At 36.8% G+C, this 13,641-nt stretch overlaps 1 protein-coding gene across 1 annotated transcript in view; it reads right to left on the bottom strand.

The window, feature by feature from the left end:
- The window catches only part of Rab8 (RAS oncogene family member Rab8), a 64,227-nt gene that overhangs the window by 23,104 nt on the left and 27,482 nt on the right, over positions 1 to 13,641 (bottom strand). Inside the window, exon 4 of the mRNA XM_076201010.1 lies at positions 10,737 to 10,877. Coding sequence (XP_076057125.1) covers positions 10,737 to 10,877 — 141 coding nt within the window. The remainder of the gene's footprint in view (positions 1 to 10,736; positions 10,878 to 13,641) is intronic.

Below are 13,641 nucleotides of genomic sequence, written 5' to 3'. Positions count from 1 at the left end.
TCATGTGCTGCTCTATGGGGAGAATTTTGGTTTGTAAATATAAATATACTACTGGTGTTGCTATTTCAGCAATCTATTATTCTTAAGGCCTTATTTTGTATCATTTGTAGGTTGGATACCATGATGTGGAAGCAAGCAGAGTAACAGGTTGTTTATACACAATGATGAGTGTTTCTTTCTGATGTCCAAATATCCACACATATAACTGTTTCAAGTAGGTTCAGTCTTTTGGTTGCCTTTAACATGAGCTCTTTCATGTGTGAAGTTAAAATCATTTGTGTATCAAATGTGAGGTGAAATATCTTAGGGCCCTATCCCATGAGAAAGGTAGACTATTTAATCTGACCACTTCGGTGATTCTTTGATTCATAGTAGTCAGGTAAGATATGTCACTCAAGAGTTCTGAGGGTGCTGCCATTCTTTGTTTATTTACTTGTTCTTTATCAGCCATAATTACAGAACTATGAAGTAACTTTGAATATTTTTGGCAGCTATCTTGTATCTATGCTTTTATTATTAAGTAATTTACAAATGTGAAAGTTTTGGTCTATTCCCTAGGTTTGGTATGGGGAAGTAATGTGTAAACAAGTTAATTAGTGTTAGAGATAGTATTGTCCCTTATGGAATTCCATTATATAGTTTTTTGATCCCCATTAGATGGCTGTTTTACAATACTCTGCATTCTGAGTGTAAAATATTTCTTGTCATTGTTATGCATTTCTATTATCTTTTTTGTCAGAACTGTGAAAGGTATTGAATATAATGAAAGATAAGGGGGAAGTGGGATTATATGAATAATTATATATTTCAGAGGAAGCAATAAAGTGTGGAATGAGGAGGATAGGTGGGAACAGAAGGATGGGCAGTGAATGATGGAATGAAGAGGCGAGTGCAGTAGTGGCAGAAAAGAGATGTCCACATGAGGAATGGTAGCAAAGAAGAAACAAGGACACATGAAAGGAGGGTGGAACCAAGTGCAAGATGAGGAAGAGCAAGAGAACAGATTATTTACCTGTAACAATCAGCTATGCTCATAAGGTCCTGTTTACTTTCTCATTGGTCAATATCAATGTGACCTTAAACTGTCCCATATTATTTTACTGTTCCTTCTTCCAAACAATTTCATAATTTAATATTTCTTTACAAAAATCTGTATTCTTTAATGTCCTTAAAACACTATTTTAGTTTTATCCCACAGGCTAATCTACCAAAGCATCTCATCACTACCACACACGTTCCAGCCAGGCGCGAATACAAGGGGAGGGCCCAGGGGGCCCGGGGCCCCCCCAACACCCCAAGTATGGTACACTCATCTCGAGTTTGATTCTCCTTGGATAAACACTTTTTAGTGTGAATTTATGATTTGAATTATATTTGTGAATTATATGATTTTACATACAACAAGCAAAACAGACTTAGGTTTCTGGACCAATCTCCAAGCCAACAGCATTATTCTTGGGGTTAAAATATCGGCGTGTTTCAAGTATTGGTTATCGGTTCGCCCCCCCCCCCAATAACATTCCTGGATCCGCGCCCGATTCCAGCATCGGTTGAAGTATGACGTACGAAAAAGAAGCTCTGAAGCTCCGAAGCACTATGCAGCACTCCATTGGGAGATGAATTTGGAACAGGCCCTAGTTGTGTTTACTAAAAACGGGAAAGGAGAAGTGTACTATGAGTGACCAAAAATGTAACTGTCTTTGTGTCTTTATTTTTTTCTTGGTCAGCTACTCAAAAAATGGAAGAAAAAACAGCAACCCATGGGATAAAGAACCAATGAAGAGAATGCCTGGAGATAAGTAGCGTGGAACTGCCTCTGGGGGTGATCCCCAAAAGGACATGTCTGAACGAGACCCCGAGGACGTACCAAAGTTTTGAAAAAAAAAAAAAAAAAAATCCTGTTTTGACAGAGTAAGTGGAATTATGTATAGAGGGATAGAAATGGAAAGAATCCAGGTTTAAAAATATAATGAGAAATAGGGAAATCAATGACTTATTAGATGAAATAATTGAACTCAAATGTGAGTATAAAGCGATGTTCAAAGAGGTAGCCCTGCTGAGAAGGGCCAATGAAGAGAATAACAGGGATATAGATGATTTGAAAAAGGAACTAATTAGGATTATGAGAGAAAATGAAAGATTGAAAAATGAAGATATGAACAGACATGAGGCATTAAAGAAAGAGATGAAGGATCAAATGCAGGCAGTGACTGAGAAAAGTGGAAGAGAAGATCAAAGAAAATTATTTCCAAGAAATAAAGAAACAGTGGAAAGTAGAACAGGCGGAAACAGTAGTAAGTAGAGCAGAAAAGTAAAAAATTATCTTTTAAAGAAATAGTGGAGCAACAAGTCAAGGAAAATGCTAAGGAAACGGTAATTAAAGTAATTAAGGAGAAAGGAAATTTGGTCAGGGACATAGTGGTTAAAAAACAATGCATTGTAATCTATGGTATTAAAGACAAACATGATGTTTCTAGATATCCGAGAGAAAAGAGAAAGAGATTGCTAACGAAATTCTGAAAGAGATTCAAGAGGAAGGCCAAAATATAAAGAAATTGAGGAAACATATAGAATAGGAAAATACTCAAATGAAAAACAATATAGGCCACCAAAAGTAAACTTTAGGTCTAAAATAAGAGAAATTACTATCTAGAACAAAACTAGCAAATGATGAACATTACAAAAATGTATGGATAAGAAAGAAATGAGCGATGAAGAAAAAGAGAAAGAAAAAGAACTAAGAAATGAAGCATATGAAAAAAAATGAAGAGAAATGAGACTGAAAAGATTTTTTTTTTTTTTTTTTTTTTTTTGAGAATGCTGGACCTCAGGATGAGAAAATGGTACATCAAGAAAAAAAATACAAGGTAGACAGAAATGGATGAGAAAGGAAAAAATTAAAGATAGCCTATACATTAACAGAATGATATCAGTGCTGAATGAATTAAATGACTATCTGTAATTAGAAAAAAACAGACATAATGGGAATTGTAGAAACTAAATCAAAAAGTCCTCTACCACCAAATACTGTGGGACAAGGTCTATACAACTGTTGGATGAAGCATAGAAAGAAAAAACAGGGTGGGAGAGTATTATTTTTGACTAGGAAAGATTTAAATATGACAAAGATAATAGAAGGATAAAACAATGTAGAATCAATTATGATAAAAGTTGAAAGCAAATACATGAAAAGTAGAAAATTTGTAGTAGTGTATGTGTCCCCCATAACATAGTCCTGGATAGAAAGCAATCATTCCAAGTTGTTGGAAGATACAGTGAAGGGTGGAGAAGACCTCTGTGGAAACATACTTGATATGACCATTGAACACACAATAACTCAGTGGATAAAAGAAAATACCAGATACAGAAACAATGAGGAACCATCAAGACTGGATTTAATACTTTAGTCAGAACCTGAAATTGTGGACAGAATTGATTACAAAACTCCAATAGGGAAGAGTGACCATATACTAATAGAATTCAAACTAAAAGAGTATTGTATATATATATGGTGTAGTTATAGCAATTTGTATTCAAATTAGGAATTACAAAAGTATATATGTTCGTATGCATGTATAATTTGTTCTTGAAGTTTCCATGAAGAAGTTGTATATTATCATTTCCTGTTTATTTATTTATTATTTCAATCATTGTAATGTGAAAGTGGAATGAATGTGAAAAAGGTTATCCTTGTAAATTATTCTATATTAACTTATTATTTTGAGTGTCCGTTGTTTTCTGTGTGAAAGGGAATAAATAAAACTAATTGAGTAAATGATAACTAGGACATTAGCATGCCCAGTGAAGAGACACGAGTTAAGTTTTTATTTGAGTGAACGGTGTGTACACAGTGACTCAATAAACCAGTGACAAGAAACTTAATATCTTCTTTATTGCTCACCAACCAATGTTGAGTTGTTATTGCATTCAAAATAACACTCAACAAGAGTACATGGACTTAAGAAGAAATGAGAAACATGGAAAAGAAAGACTAATGTACAACAAAACGAATTTTGAGTAACTCAAAAAATTCTTTTGAAATGCAAACTGGGATAAATTCCTAAGTGAAGAAACAAAGATGGAAGAGAAATGGAACATACTAAAAGAAATTTATAAGGAGGGAGTGAACAAATATGTGCCACAACAAAAGCAAGAAAGAGTATACATAAGAAGTTGGTACAACAAAAAATGTAGTGTGGCTAAGGATAAAAGAGACAAAGCTTGGAAAAGATGGAAAAAAGACAAAAAAAACTAGTAAATGGCAAACATACATCAAACTAAGAAATGATTATGTAAAAAATACGTAGAGATGAAAAGAGAAACTATGAAAGAAATATAATAGAAAAATGCAAAGAACAACCTACTCTTTTACATGTATGTAAATGGTAAACTAAAAAATAAACAAGAAATGGAAAAGCTGTGCCAGTGAAATTATGAATTTACAGAAGAAGTAGAAATGGCTGAAATTATGAACAATCATTTCAAATTGGTATTCACAATTGAAATTTCATAGATCTGTGAGGGAATGGAGAGAGTGAGATCCCCCCAATGAAGGAAATAAATATAACACAGAAGGAAATCAGAGACCAAATAAAAAACCTTGATGTCAGAAAATCACATGGTCCGGAAGGAAGTGCAAATTGGATACTAAAAGAACGCATAGAGGAGTTGACGGACAAAACATACAATACAATTAAATACTCACTCATAGAAGGAAAGGTACAACAGGACTGGAAAAATACAAATATCTTACCAATATATAAAGGAAGAAACAAGGAAAATCCAACCAACTACAGACTGGTTCCCTAACAAGCACAATAGCAAGAATATGTGAAAAAGTTTATCAAAAGTAGATGGGTTAACATCTGGAAGAAAAAAACATACTGAATCCAAATCAATTTGGATTTAGACAAGGAAGATCATGTACAACAAACCTGATCTGCTTCTATTCGAGACTAAAAGAAATAATACAAGAAAGGGATGGATGGGCAGACTGTGCCTTTCTAGACCTACAAAAAGCATTAGATAAGGTACCACACAAGAAACTTATAAGAAAAATAGAATCAATAGGTGGCATCAGAGGAAAATTATTGGAATGGTTGGAAGACTTCCTCACTGGGAGAAAAATGAGGGTAGTAATTAGAGACAAATACTCAAATTGGGAAGAAATGATAAGTGGTGTCTCGCAAGGTTCGGTATTGGCTCCAATCATGTTTGCCATATAAATAAATGACATGGATGGAGTGTTATATGAATTTCTTCACAGATGATGCAAAAATACTAAAGTAAGAACAGAGGAGGATTGTGAATCATTACAGTTAGACCTGGACAAAATCTGGAAATGGACTCAAAAGTGGGAAGTGAACTTCAATATCAAGAAATGTAGTATAACGGAGTTTGGAAAAAGTAAAAATAGAATATTAAGAAATTATAAAATTGGTGAAGAAGTCAAAGTGAACTCGGAAAGAGACCTTGGAGTTATAATCAGCAAAGACATGACATCAGACAGACATATCAATAAAATAGTCAGAGAAACCTTCAACCTATTATGGTCAATGATTTATATAAAAAAAAAAAATATAAAAAAAAAAAAAAAAAAAAAAAAAAAAAAAAAAAAAAAAAAAAAAAAAAATATCCCACACAGAGTACTGGATACCTGGAATAAATTAGATAAAGAAACAGTGTGTAAAGACTATTCAAGATTTTAAGAAAAAACTTGATGCTGAGAGATACAAAGACAGATCACCACAAGCATAGCTCCCTTCCCGTATAATACAACTAGGTAAATACACTCCACATCCTTCTCCAAGCCACTGTAGCCAAACTTTTCAACACTGTGCAGTAACTCTCTGCTCTCTATATCTCCTCCTCACCCAAAAACATTACTTCAGAAACCAAGACAATCTCTTTCAGGAGATAACACCACAACCCCATGAGGCAAATTAATATCCTCCCCACTTGTTTTCTATCACTATATGACACACCCCAACCTACAGCCTTCCAACTCTAAACAGTGACCCTACACATCCACTGACCTAATTGTATATGGGACTGTTTCAATGTAACCAGCTGAAAGTACCAGTAGTAGTAGGACGGGAGCAGTCACCAACTATTAGTTCTCCTTATGTGAAAAGGTGGAAGAAATGCAGGTGAAGGTGACAAAGGGATCTTGGGTCTGGTACAGAGACCAAGTGCAAGCCCCTCTGGGCTGCACTTCCTGATGAATAGGTTTTGAAAACAGACAGTAAGGAGATGATTCTCTCTACCATACATATTGCAGGACTATCACTAATACATACTTAGCATTATAACTGATTCTGAAGAAAGACAAACAGTTGGTTGCACTAACTGCTACAGTTTTTCCTATGGTGATTGAATTGGAGGGGTATGTGAGAGAAGAATGTTACAAGCAAATGTGGGCTAAAGTAAACATTTTATTTAAAAAACATTCACTTTTCCTTTCTGCTTCCCTTATATTTCAAGTATCTGCTACATACATACATATACCAAGGCTTTTTCCCCCTTCCAAGGGAGGTAGCCAAAAAGGGAAAGGCATAAAAACACTCCCACCCATTTCATCCCTAAATACACTCCACACCCCTCCCACCCTCCCTCTCATCTGAGCACCTCTTATCTGCTACATACCGTGTTGTAAATACAATCACTGCTTTCATTCAGCCATCTGTGCATTCATCCTCAAATACAGGTTTTCATAACATATTATACCACCCAGACATTTACTCATTTCTTTTACTCTACAATCCAGCTCTACATCCATTCCAGAGGTGACTGGATGACCACATTGCAGATAAACTGTCCAGGCTGTAACACATCACCCAATACCACACAACACATTATGGAGGACTGCACTGTACACAATTATGCACCCCAACAACACAATATATATTCTATAAGGGATTTTTGGGTAAACTGCATTCCAGTCAGTTTAGGGAACAACAACATCCATTCCTCCATTCACTGCCACATGATGATTCAGTTTAATTTTGCAAAACTTCCCCTATCAGGAGGCTAGGGCATTGCCCCTTACAGAGGATTTTATAGAGAGGAATTTAATGAACTAAGCCCTTGGTCCAACTCAGCTGTGGCAGAATTTGAATTGCTGTCACCTCAACCTTTGTCGCCAGTAGCAATGCTCTAACCTGGTCAGCCAGCAAGCAACCCCAAATACATAATACTCCCAATTTCTTCCAGCCTCTCACCCTTGACCTTCATATTCAACTTGCAACTATCCTCATTCCTTGTACATCTCAACTTTATATTTTTGCCCATATTCACTCATAACTTTCTTCTCTCACACACCCTTCCTTACTCGATCTTTTTGTGGTGGATTTAATATTTCATGCAATTTCTATGGAGATCTTTACTGGGAAGTAGTCAGATGAGAAATCATGTATGGTTTCCAATATTGCCTGTGGATGGAGTGAGGGAGTGTGTAACCACACTGTAGTGTCTGGGGAAGTTGGTTGATGTTTGTATTGAAAGGATAGAAGGTGTCTTGTGGAGAGTTAACTAGTTCAGTATGCTCATATTGAGGCATTGGTTTCAGACTGCTTCCTCTAAATTGCCTGTTTGTGTGTGTAACCATATAGGGTGGTGTGCATTCTGATCTCTGTCCAGTATACAGGAAGTTCAATTCAACTATATAAAATTGATTGGCAGCAGCCAAAATAAAACTTGCATGTTGCTTTCAGCAGCACAAGGGATAATGACTTTTAGGTGCAAAACATTTCCCTAAACTGAAAAAACTACCACACAACAGAACAGTAATAGTGGCAATGGGTATAGATAAGGCATTTGACACAGACTCTAGACACATAATGAAATAAGATCATAGATTTGATATGCACAATAACGACAGAAATTGTAGAATATCACTCAACTACCTCTCAGGAACCAAAGAATATATAATGAGGTTCCCTAAGAGCAATACTGTCAGCATCACTAGTTAACCTATTCACACATTACTTCACCACACTAAGCTCAGCATGAAATCTCTCTCTTATGTAAATGTCCCAACAATAACAGACCAGCACTGCTACTACAAAATGGCAGCCAAGAACACACAAATTTATCTCAATAAATTGGAAATATGACTGACACAAAACAAAATGTTTGAATCCACCCAAAAGTCCTCACTGATGTGATTTCCCCTTGACTACAATGAATTCAAGATGAGCCCAAGACCCAGATTAAATGGTTAACTTTTCCCACTAAACATGAACTCTGGAGTGCTGAGCCTCATATTTAACAATCATGACTTTCACACCACACTAAGGTTTACAATGTGGACAAGTGGTGGCAGAGGGGTACTGAAAATACTTAAGAGCAGGGGATGGCACAGGATCTAGGGAGCAGAGGGAACAGTTATCACTGTATGTAAACAACTTGGGGCAGGGGGGCACAACTCAGTGGTAGTGCACATATCTGGGAGCCACTGAGGGAGGTCAAATCTGCAGGTTTTGGTCATAGTGCAAATGTTAAGATGGGCATCCACTTTGAATAATGGCCCCCAAGTGCCAAAACTGAAATCCAGGACAGGCCTTAGGCCTACCTCTGAGCATGGTGAGCATATAAACAACTCATGGGAAATACACTTACCTATGCATCCACAGTATGGTTATCCAACAATCAAAACAACAAAATGAAGCATTGAGAGTAATGAGTGTCTGCACTGAAATAATACCAGTGCAACAATTACACTTGCGAACCAAAGTCTGTCCTGTGGAGCAGTACAGTGTGATGGGTGCACGATTCTAGGCTGCTGCCCTTGATCCCTCCCACCCCACACACTATCATATAGGGATGGCCCAATGAACACAACAGAAACAACTCCCACAGTATTCCACTCAAATCTTAACAATAACCTGTTCCCAGTGTCCCACAATATATCCATACAAAAATATACACACTCATATCACAAAACAAGCACTCCACAACAGACTGCCAAATTTTATACATTACTACTTTAAAAAAAAATCAACCCAATAGAAAAATCACTCCCCAAGACAAACAGAAACCACAATGGCATGACTGTTTTCAGGTGGCCACACTGCATTAAAAAAGCACTAACATAGAATTGGCCTGGTAATAGACTCTAATTACCCCATACCGTATACAACCAACATACAGATGACACAGAACACCTCATACTACACTTTATTACACACTTCTTCCTAACAGCAACACAAAACCTCATCACTTAGTGACTTGGGAGCTGAACCAGTGGCCGTAGCTGGCTTCTCACAAGCCAAGAGTCTCCTGCAAGAGAACTCAGGCAACTGATTAATTGACTGATTAAAATCACTTGGCAGTCACTAGTTATTTTCACAGTGAAAGGGTTCAGAAAAATTAATATCAGTCACAAAAAAGAACTGCTCTAGAGCAAGTTCTGCAAAATGTGAAGAAAAACTTGTGGGCATTCTAGTTCTGCAAAGGAGCCGAGACAAATGCTACATCTGCCAACAACTGTAGCATGTTTAACTTCTAGTGTAATGCATAGCAGGGGTTACCACTGGGTTAGGCAACTCCCAGAGGATTTGCAATGGCAGCAGATGAACTAGCTGGGGAACAATCAAGCATTGCAAAACTGCTGGGCACTTTACCTTCTGTGTGCCACAGCAACAACCCAGGAGACAACACAAGAGCAGAGAAGAAAGAAAAAGAAAAAAAAAATAGTTAGAGAATAGTAAATTATTCATTCAAAATAGACAAGACGGTACTGCAGAAACTAAAACTGTGGCAAACTGTTGCCTACTTCCAATGGAAAGTAGAAATTTCATGACACATTCTTAAACTGCTTCATAGCTGAAGGCCTATTCTAATAATATTCTGATACAATGCTGGTTCCTTTCCTTGCATACATATTAGCAGTTTAACCATATGGAAAGCATTGCTCATATCATAACTACAATAACTGCCTCTAAAAACATATGCAATTTACTTAAATCTTGAAGATGCTCTGAATATGTTTATATATATATATATATATATATATATATATATATATATATATATATATATAATGTATATATATATATATATATATATATATATATACATATGTTTATATATATATATATATACATATGTTTATATATATATATATATATATATATATATATATATATATGTTATATATATATATATATATATATATATATATATATATATATATATATATATATATATATATATATAACTATTATTAATAAAGCCAAATAAAGACATAAATATTAGTCACATTGAAAGTACCACTTAAAATCAGGTAGCTAATAATTACAAATGACAAAACACGACTAAAAAATAAAAAATCTGAAAGCAGCTTTTTTGGCATAATATCTATATGTATATGTTTTCTTTTCTACATCCAATCTCATGATACACCTATTGATTGATGAAAGTAAATTTTAATCATACACTTATTATGCCAATGCAAAACAATACTAAAGCTTCTCAAGCTGATAATACTGCATGACAAAGACAAGTACACCCATTATAATGATACTATGATAGAACACCAAATACAACAAAACTTTGATAAAGTAACACTAAATCCTGATAAACACTGACCAACAATAATTTCTTTAAAAGGATACAAATTACCATACTAACAAAAAAATTCTATGCAATTCTTTTTCCTCAGGTCCCCCCACCTATAACCTGGTGCAAAGTGGAATATAGGGATCAAGCAAAGCAGTAAAGAAGTAACCACTCACCAATTTCTTCTCCATCTTGGCCTTAATATCCCTCGCTAGTGTGAAAAAAGCTTCTTCTACATTAATGGAAGCTTTCGCTGATGTCTCCATGAACTTGATACCATATTCTATTGCTAGCTGTTCCCCTCGTTCCCTTGATACCTGTACACCAACAAACAAAATTTAATTCTTTAAGCATCATGCAATTTAATCCTTTGTGCGTACAATAGTTTATGTATTATTCATCAGCCACCTAGAAAATATTACATTAACAACATAAAATTTTATAAAACATTTATTTTTCATTGTCCCTTTCCAGACTAGAGACAACTAATTAGACTTCTGCTACTTCTACTGGGGTATTGGCAGCATGTTATCATAGGGTTAAAAGCTGCTCAGTAGCATGCAGCTGATACTTTAGGATATGGGGTGCCCCTACAGACCAGAGCCATACATCATTTTGTCTGTGGTAGAGGAAATCTCCATTCATAGAGAAATTATGATACTTTATTACACTGCAACTGTCCCTCTGTTATGCTGTCCCCCCACTCTTATTACTGTCATGTGCCACTTCTCTGAATATTCATTCTCTCATTTTGGCCTGTATTGTTTTTTCTTTAGAGTATCTGCCCATCCTATGGGTTTCCTCGATTTCCCTATCCAAGCCTAATTCTTCTGCTCGTAATTCTTTCAGAATTTCCTTTGTGATCTCTTTCTCTTCCTTTTCCTTCTGATATCTAGGTACATCATGCTTCTTTTAATCCCATAGATTACAATGCATCTTTTTTTATCAACTGGGGTATTGGCTGCTTGTTATTGTGGCAAAGTAGCATGCAGTTGATACTTTAGGGTCTATATGGGGCGCCCCTACGGACCAGAGCCACACATCATTTTGTCTATGATAAAGGAAAACTCTTCATAGAGAAATGATGACACTTTTATACTATGACTGTCCCTCCCTTATGCTGTCTCCCAACCCCTTGCTGCTGTCCTGTACCATTTCTCTGAGTATTCAATTTCTGTGGTGGGGGAATTCCCTGTGGTGGGGGAAAAGAATACTGCCACCAATTATTTCCACTTGGATCGTAAGAGGCGAGAAGAAAGGGACAGGGAGTGGGATTAGGCATCCTTTTCTTTGTAGCCCCACAGGGGACATACCTAAACAAAAAACTAAAGGCATAGGAGGGTCTGGGAGTTTTCCAACCAGCACCCTAAGGTTTGGGTCTTTTAATGTGCGTGGATGTGGTACAGATGAGAGTAAAAGGGAAGAGATAGGTAGTATGTTTGTGAGAAGAAAGATGGATGTGTTGGCTTTGAGTGAATCTAAGTTGAAAGGGAAGGGCGAGTGTAAGTTTGGGAGTGTAAGTGGGAGGTTATCAGGAGTGAAGAGAGGGCGAGGGAGGGAAGGGGTGGCTATTCTAGTAAGTGAAGAGATAGGTAAACATGTAGTGGAGTGGAAGGAGTTTTCCTCAAGGATAATGTGGATGAAGGTGAAACTGGGAAAGGAGATGTGGGTCTTTGTAAGTGCATATGGGCTTGGCAGTGAGAAGAGTGTAGAAGAAAGAGAGGCCTTTTGGATAGATTTAAATGAGTGCATAGAGGATTTAGGGAGAAATGTCAATGTAATAGTACTGGGAGACATTAATGCTAGGGTAGGAAATGGTCCAATTGATGGAGTGGTTGGGAAATGTGGAGTTCCAGGAAAGAATCGTAGTGGAGAGTTGATGGTGGAGATGTGTCTAGAGAGTTGATGATAGCAAATACAGTGTTTTGGAAGAAAGTCAAGCATAAGTACACATGGGAGAGGGTGGTGGATGGAAGGGTGGTAGATAGAGCGTTGATGGATTATGTAGTGGTAAATAGGATTATGATAGGAAGAGTTAAGGATGTACATGTGCTAAGGGGAGAGAGTGGGGGAATATCAGATCATTTTTTGGTGCAAGGTAAGTTGAGAGTGAAGGATAGATGGAGGAAGAGGAAAGGGACAAAAGGTAGGGAGGTGCTTAGAGTGAACTCTTTAAATGAAGAGGAAAAGGAGAAGGAGTACAAGAAGAAGCTGAAGGAGGAGTGGGAGTGAGTGAAGGATAGAGTAGAGTTAGGTGTGGAGGAGGAATGGGGATTGTTTAAGGAGGGAGTCACAAAGTGTGCAAAGATGGTGTGTGGAACAAGAAGGACAGGAGGAAATAGAAGGAAGGGTAGTGAATGGTGGGATGAGGAAACAAAGAAGGTTGTAGAAGAGAAGAAGCGAGCTTTCACAGATTGGTTACAAAATAGGATGGAGTCATATGAGAGGTACAAAGAAAAGAAAAGAAAATAGAAGTAAAGCAAAAGGTAAAGGAGGCAAAGAGGAGAGCAGATGTGAAGTGGGGTAAGAGTATGACAGAAAATTTTGAAAGTAATAAAAAGATGTTTTGGAAAGAAATTAAGAGAGGAAGAGGAGGCAAATCAAGTAGAGAAGAAAAGGTAAAAGATGCAGATGGAGAGATGATAATGGAAGAGAAGGCAGTAAGGGGAAGATGGGCAGAATATTTTAGGGAGTTGCTAAATGTGAAGGAGGATAGGGAGGGAAAGATAGTTGCAGTGGGAAATGCTAAGAAAATGAGAGTGATTAGTGAGGAAAATGGAGGAGAAATAAGGAAGGATGAAGTGAAGGCAGTTGTTAAGATGATGAAAGCAGGTAAGGCACCTGGGATGGATGGATGCCATGCAGAATGTCTAAAAAAAGGAGGTACAGTGATGGTGGACTGGCTGGTGAGGTTACTTAATGTTTGCTGGAGAGAGGGTAGAGTGCCGGAGGACTGGAGGAGTGCCTGTATAGTTCCACTTTACAAGGGAAAAGGGGCAAGTTTGAATGTAGTAGTTTCAGAGGGATTAGCTTGTTAAGTGTAGTTGGGAAGGCTTATGGGAGGATCTTGATTGAGAGGAT

The sequence above is a fragment of the Oratosquilla oratoria genome, chromosome 17 (assembly GCF_046742065.1).
Source record: "Oratosquilla oratoria isolate Oo_2021 chromosome 17, ASM4674206v1, whole genome shotgun sequence".
In the NCBI taxonomy this organism is placed as follows: Eukaryota; Metazoa; Arthropoda; class Malacostraca; order Stomatopoda; family Squillidae; genus Oratosquilla; species Oratosquilla oratoria.
The sequence above is the reverse complement of the archived record's forward strand: the minus strand, read 5'-3'. Positions and strand labels throughout refer to the sequence as shown.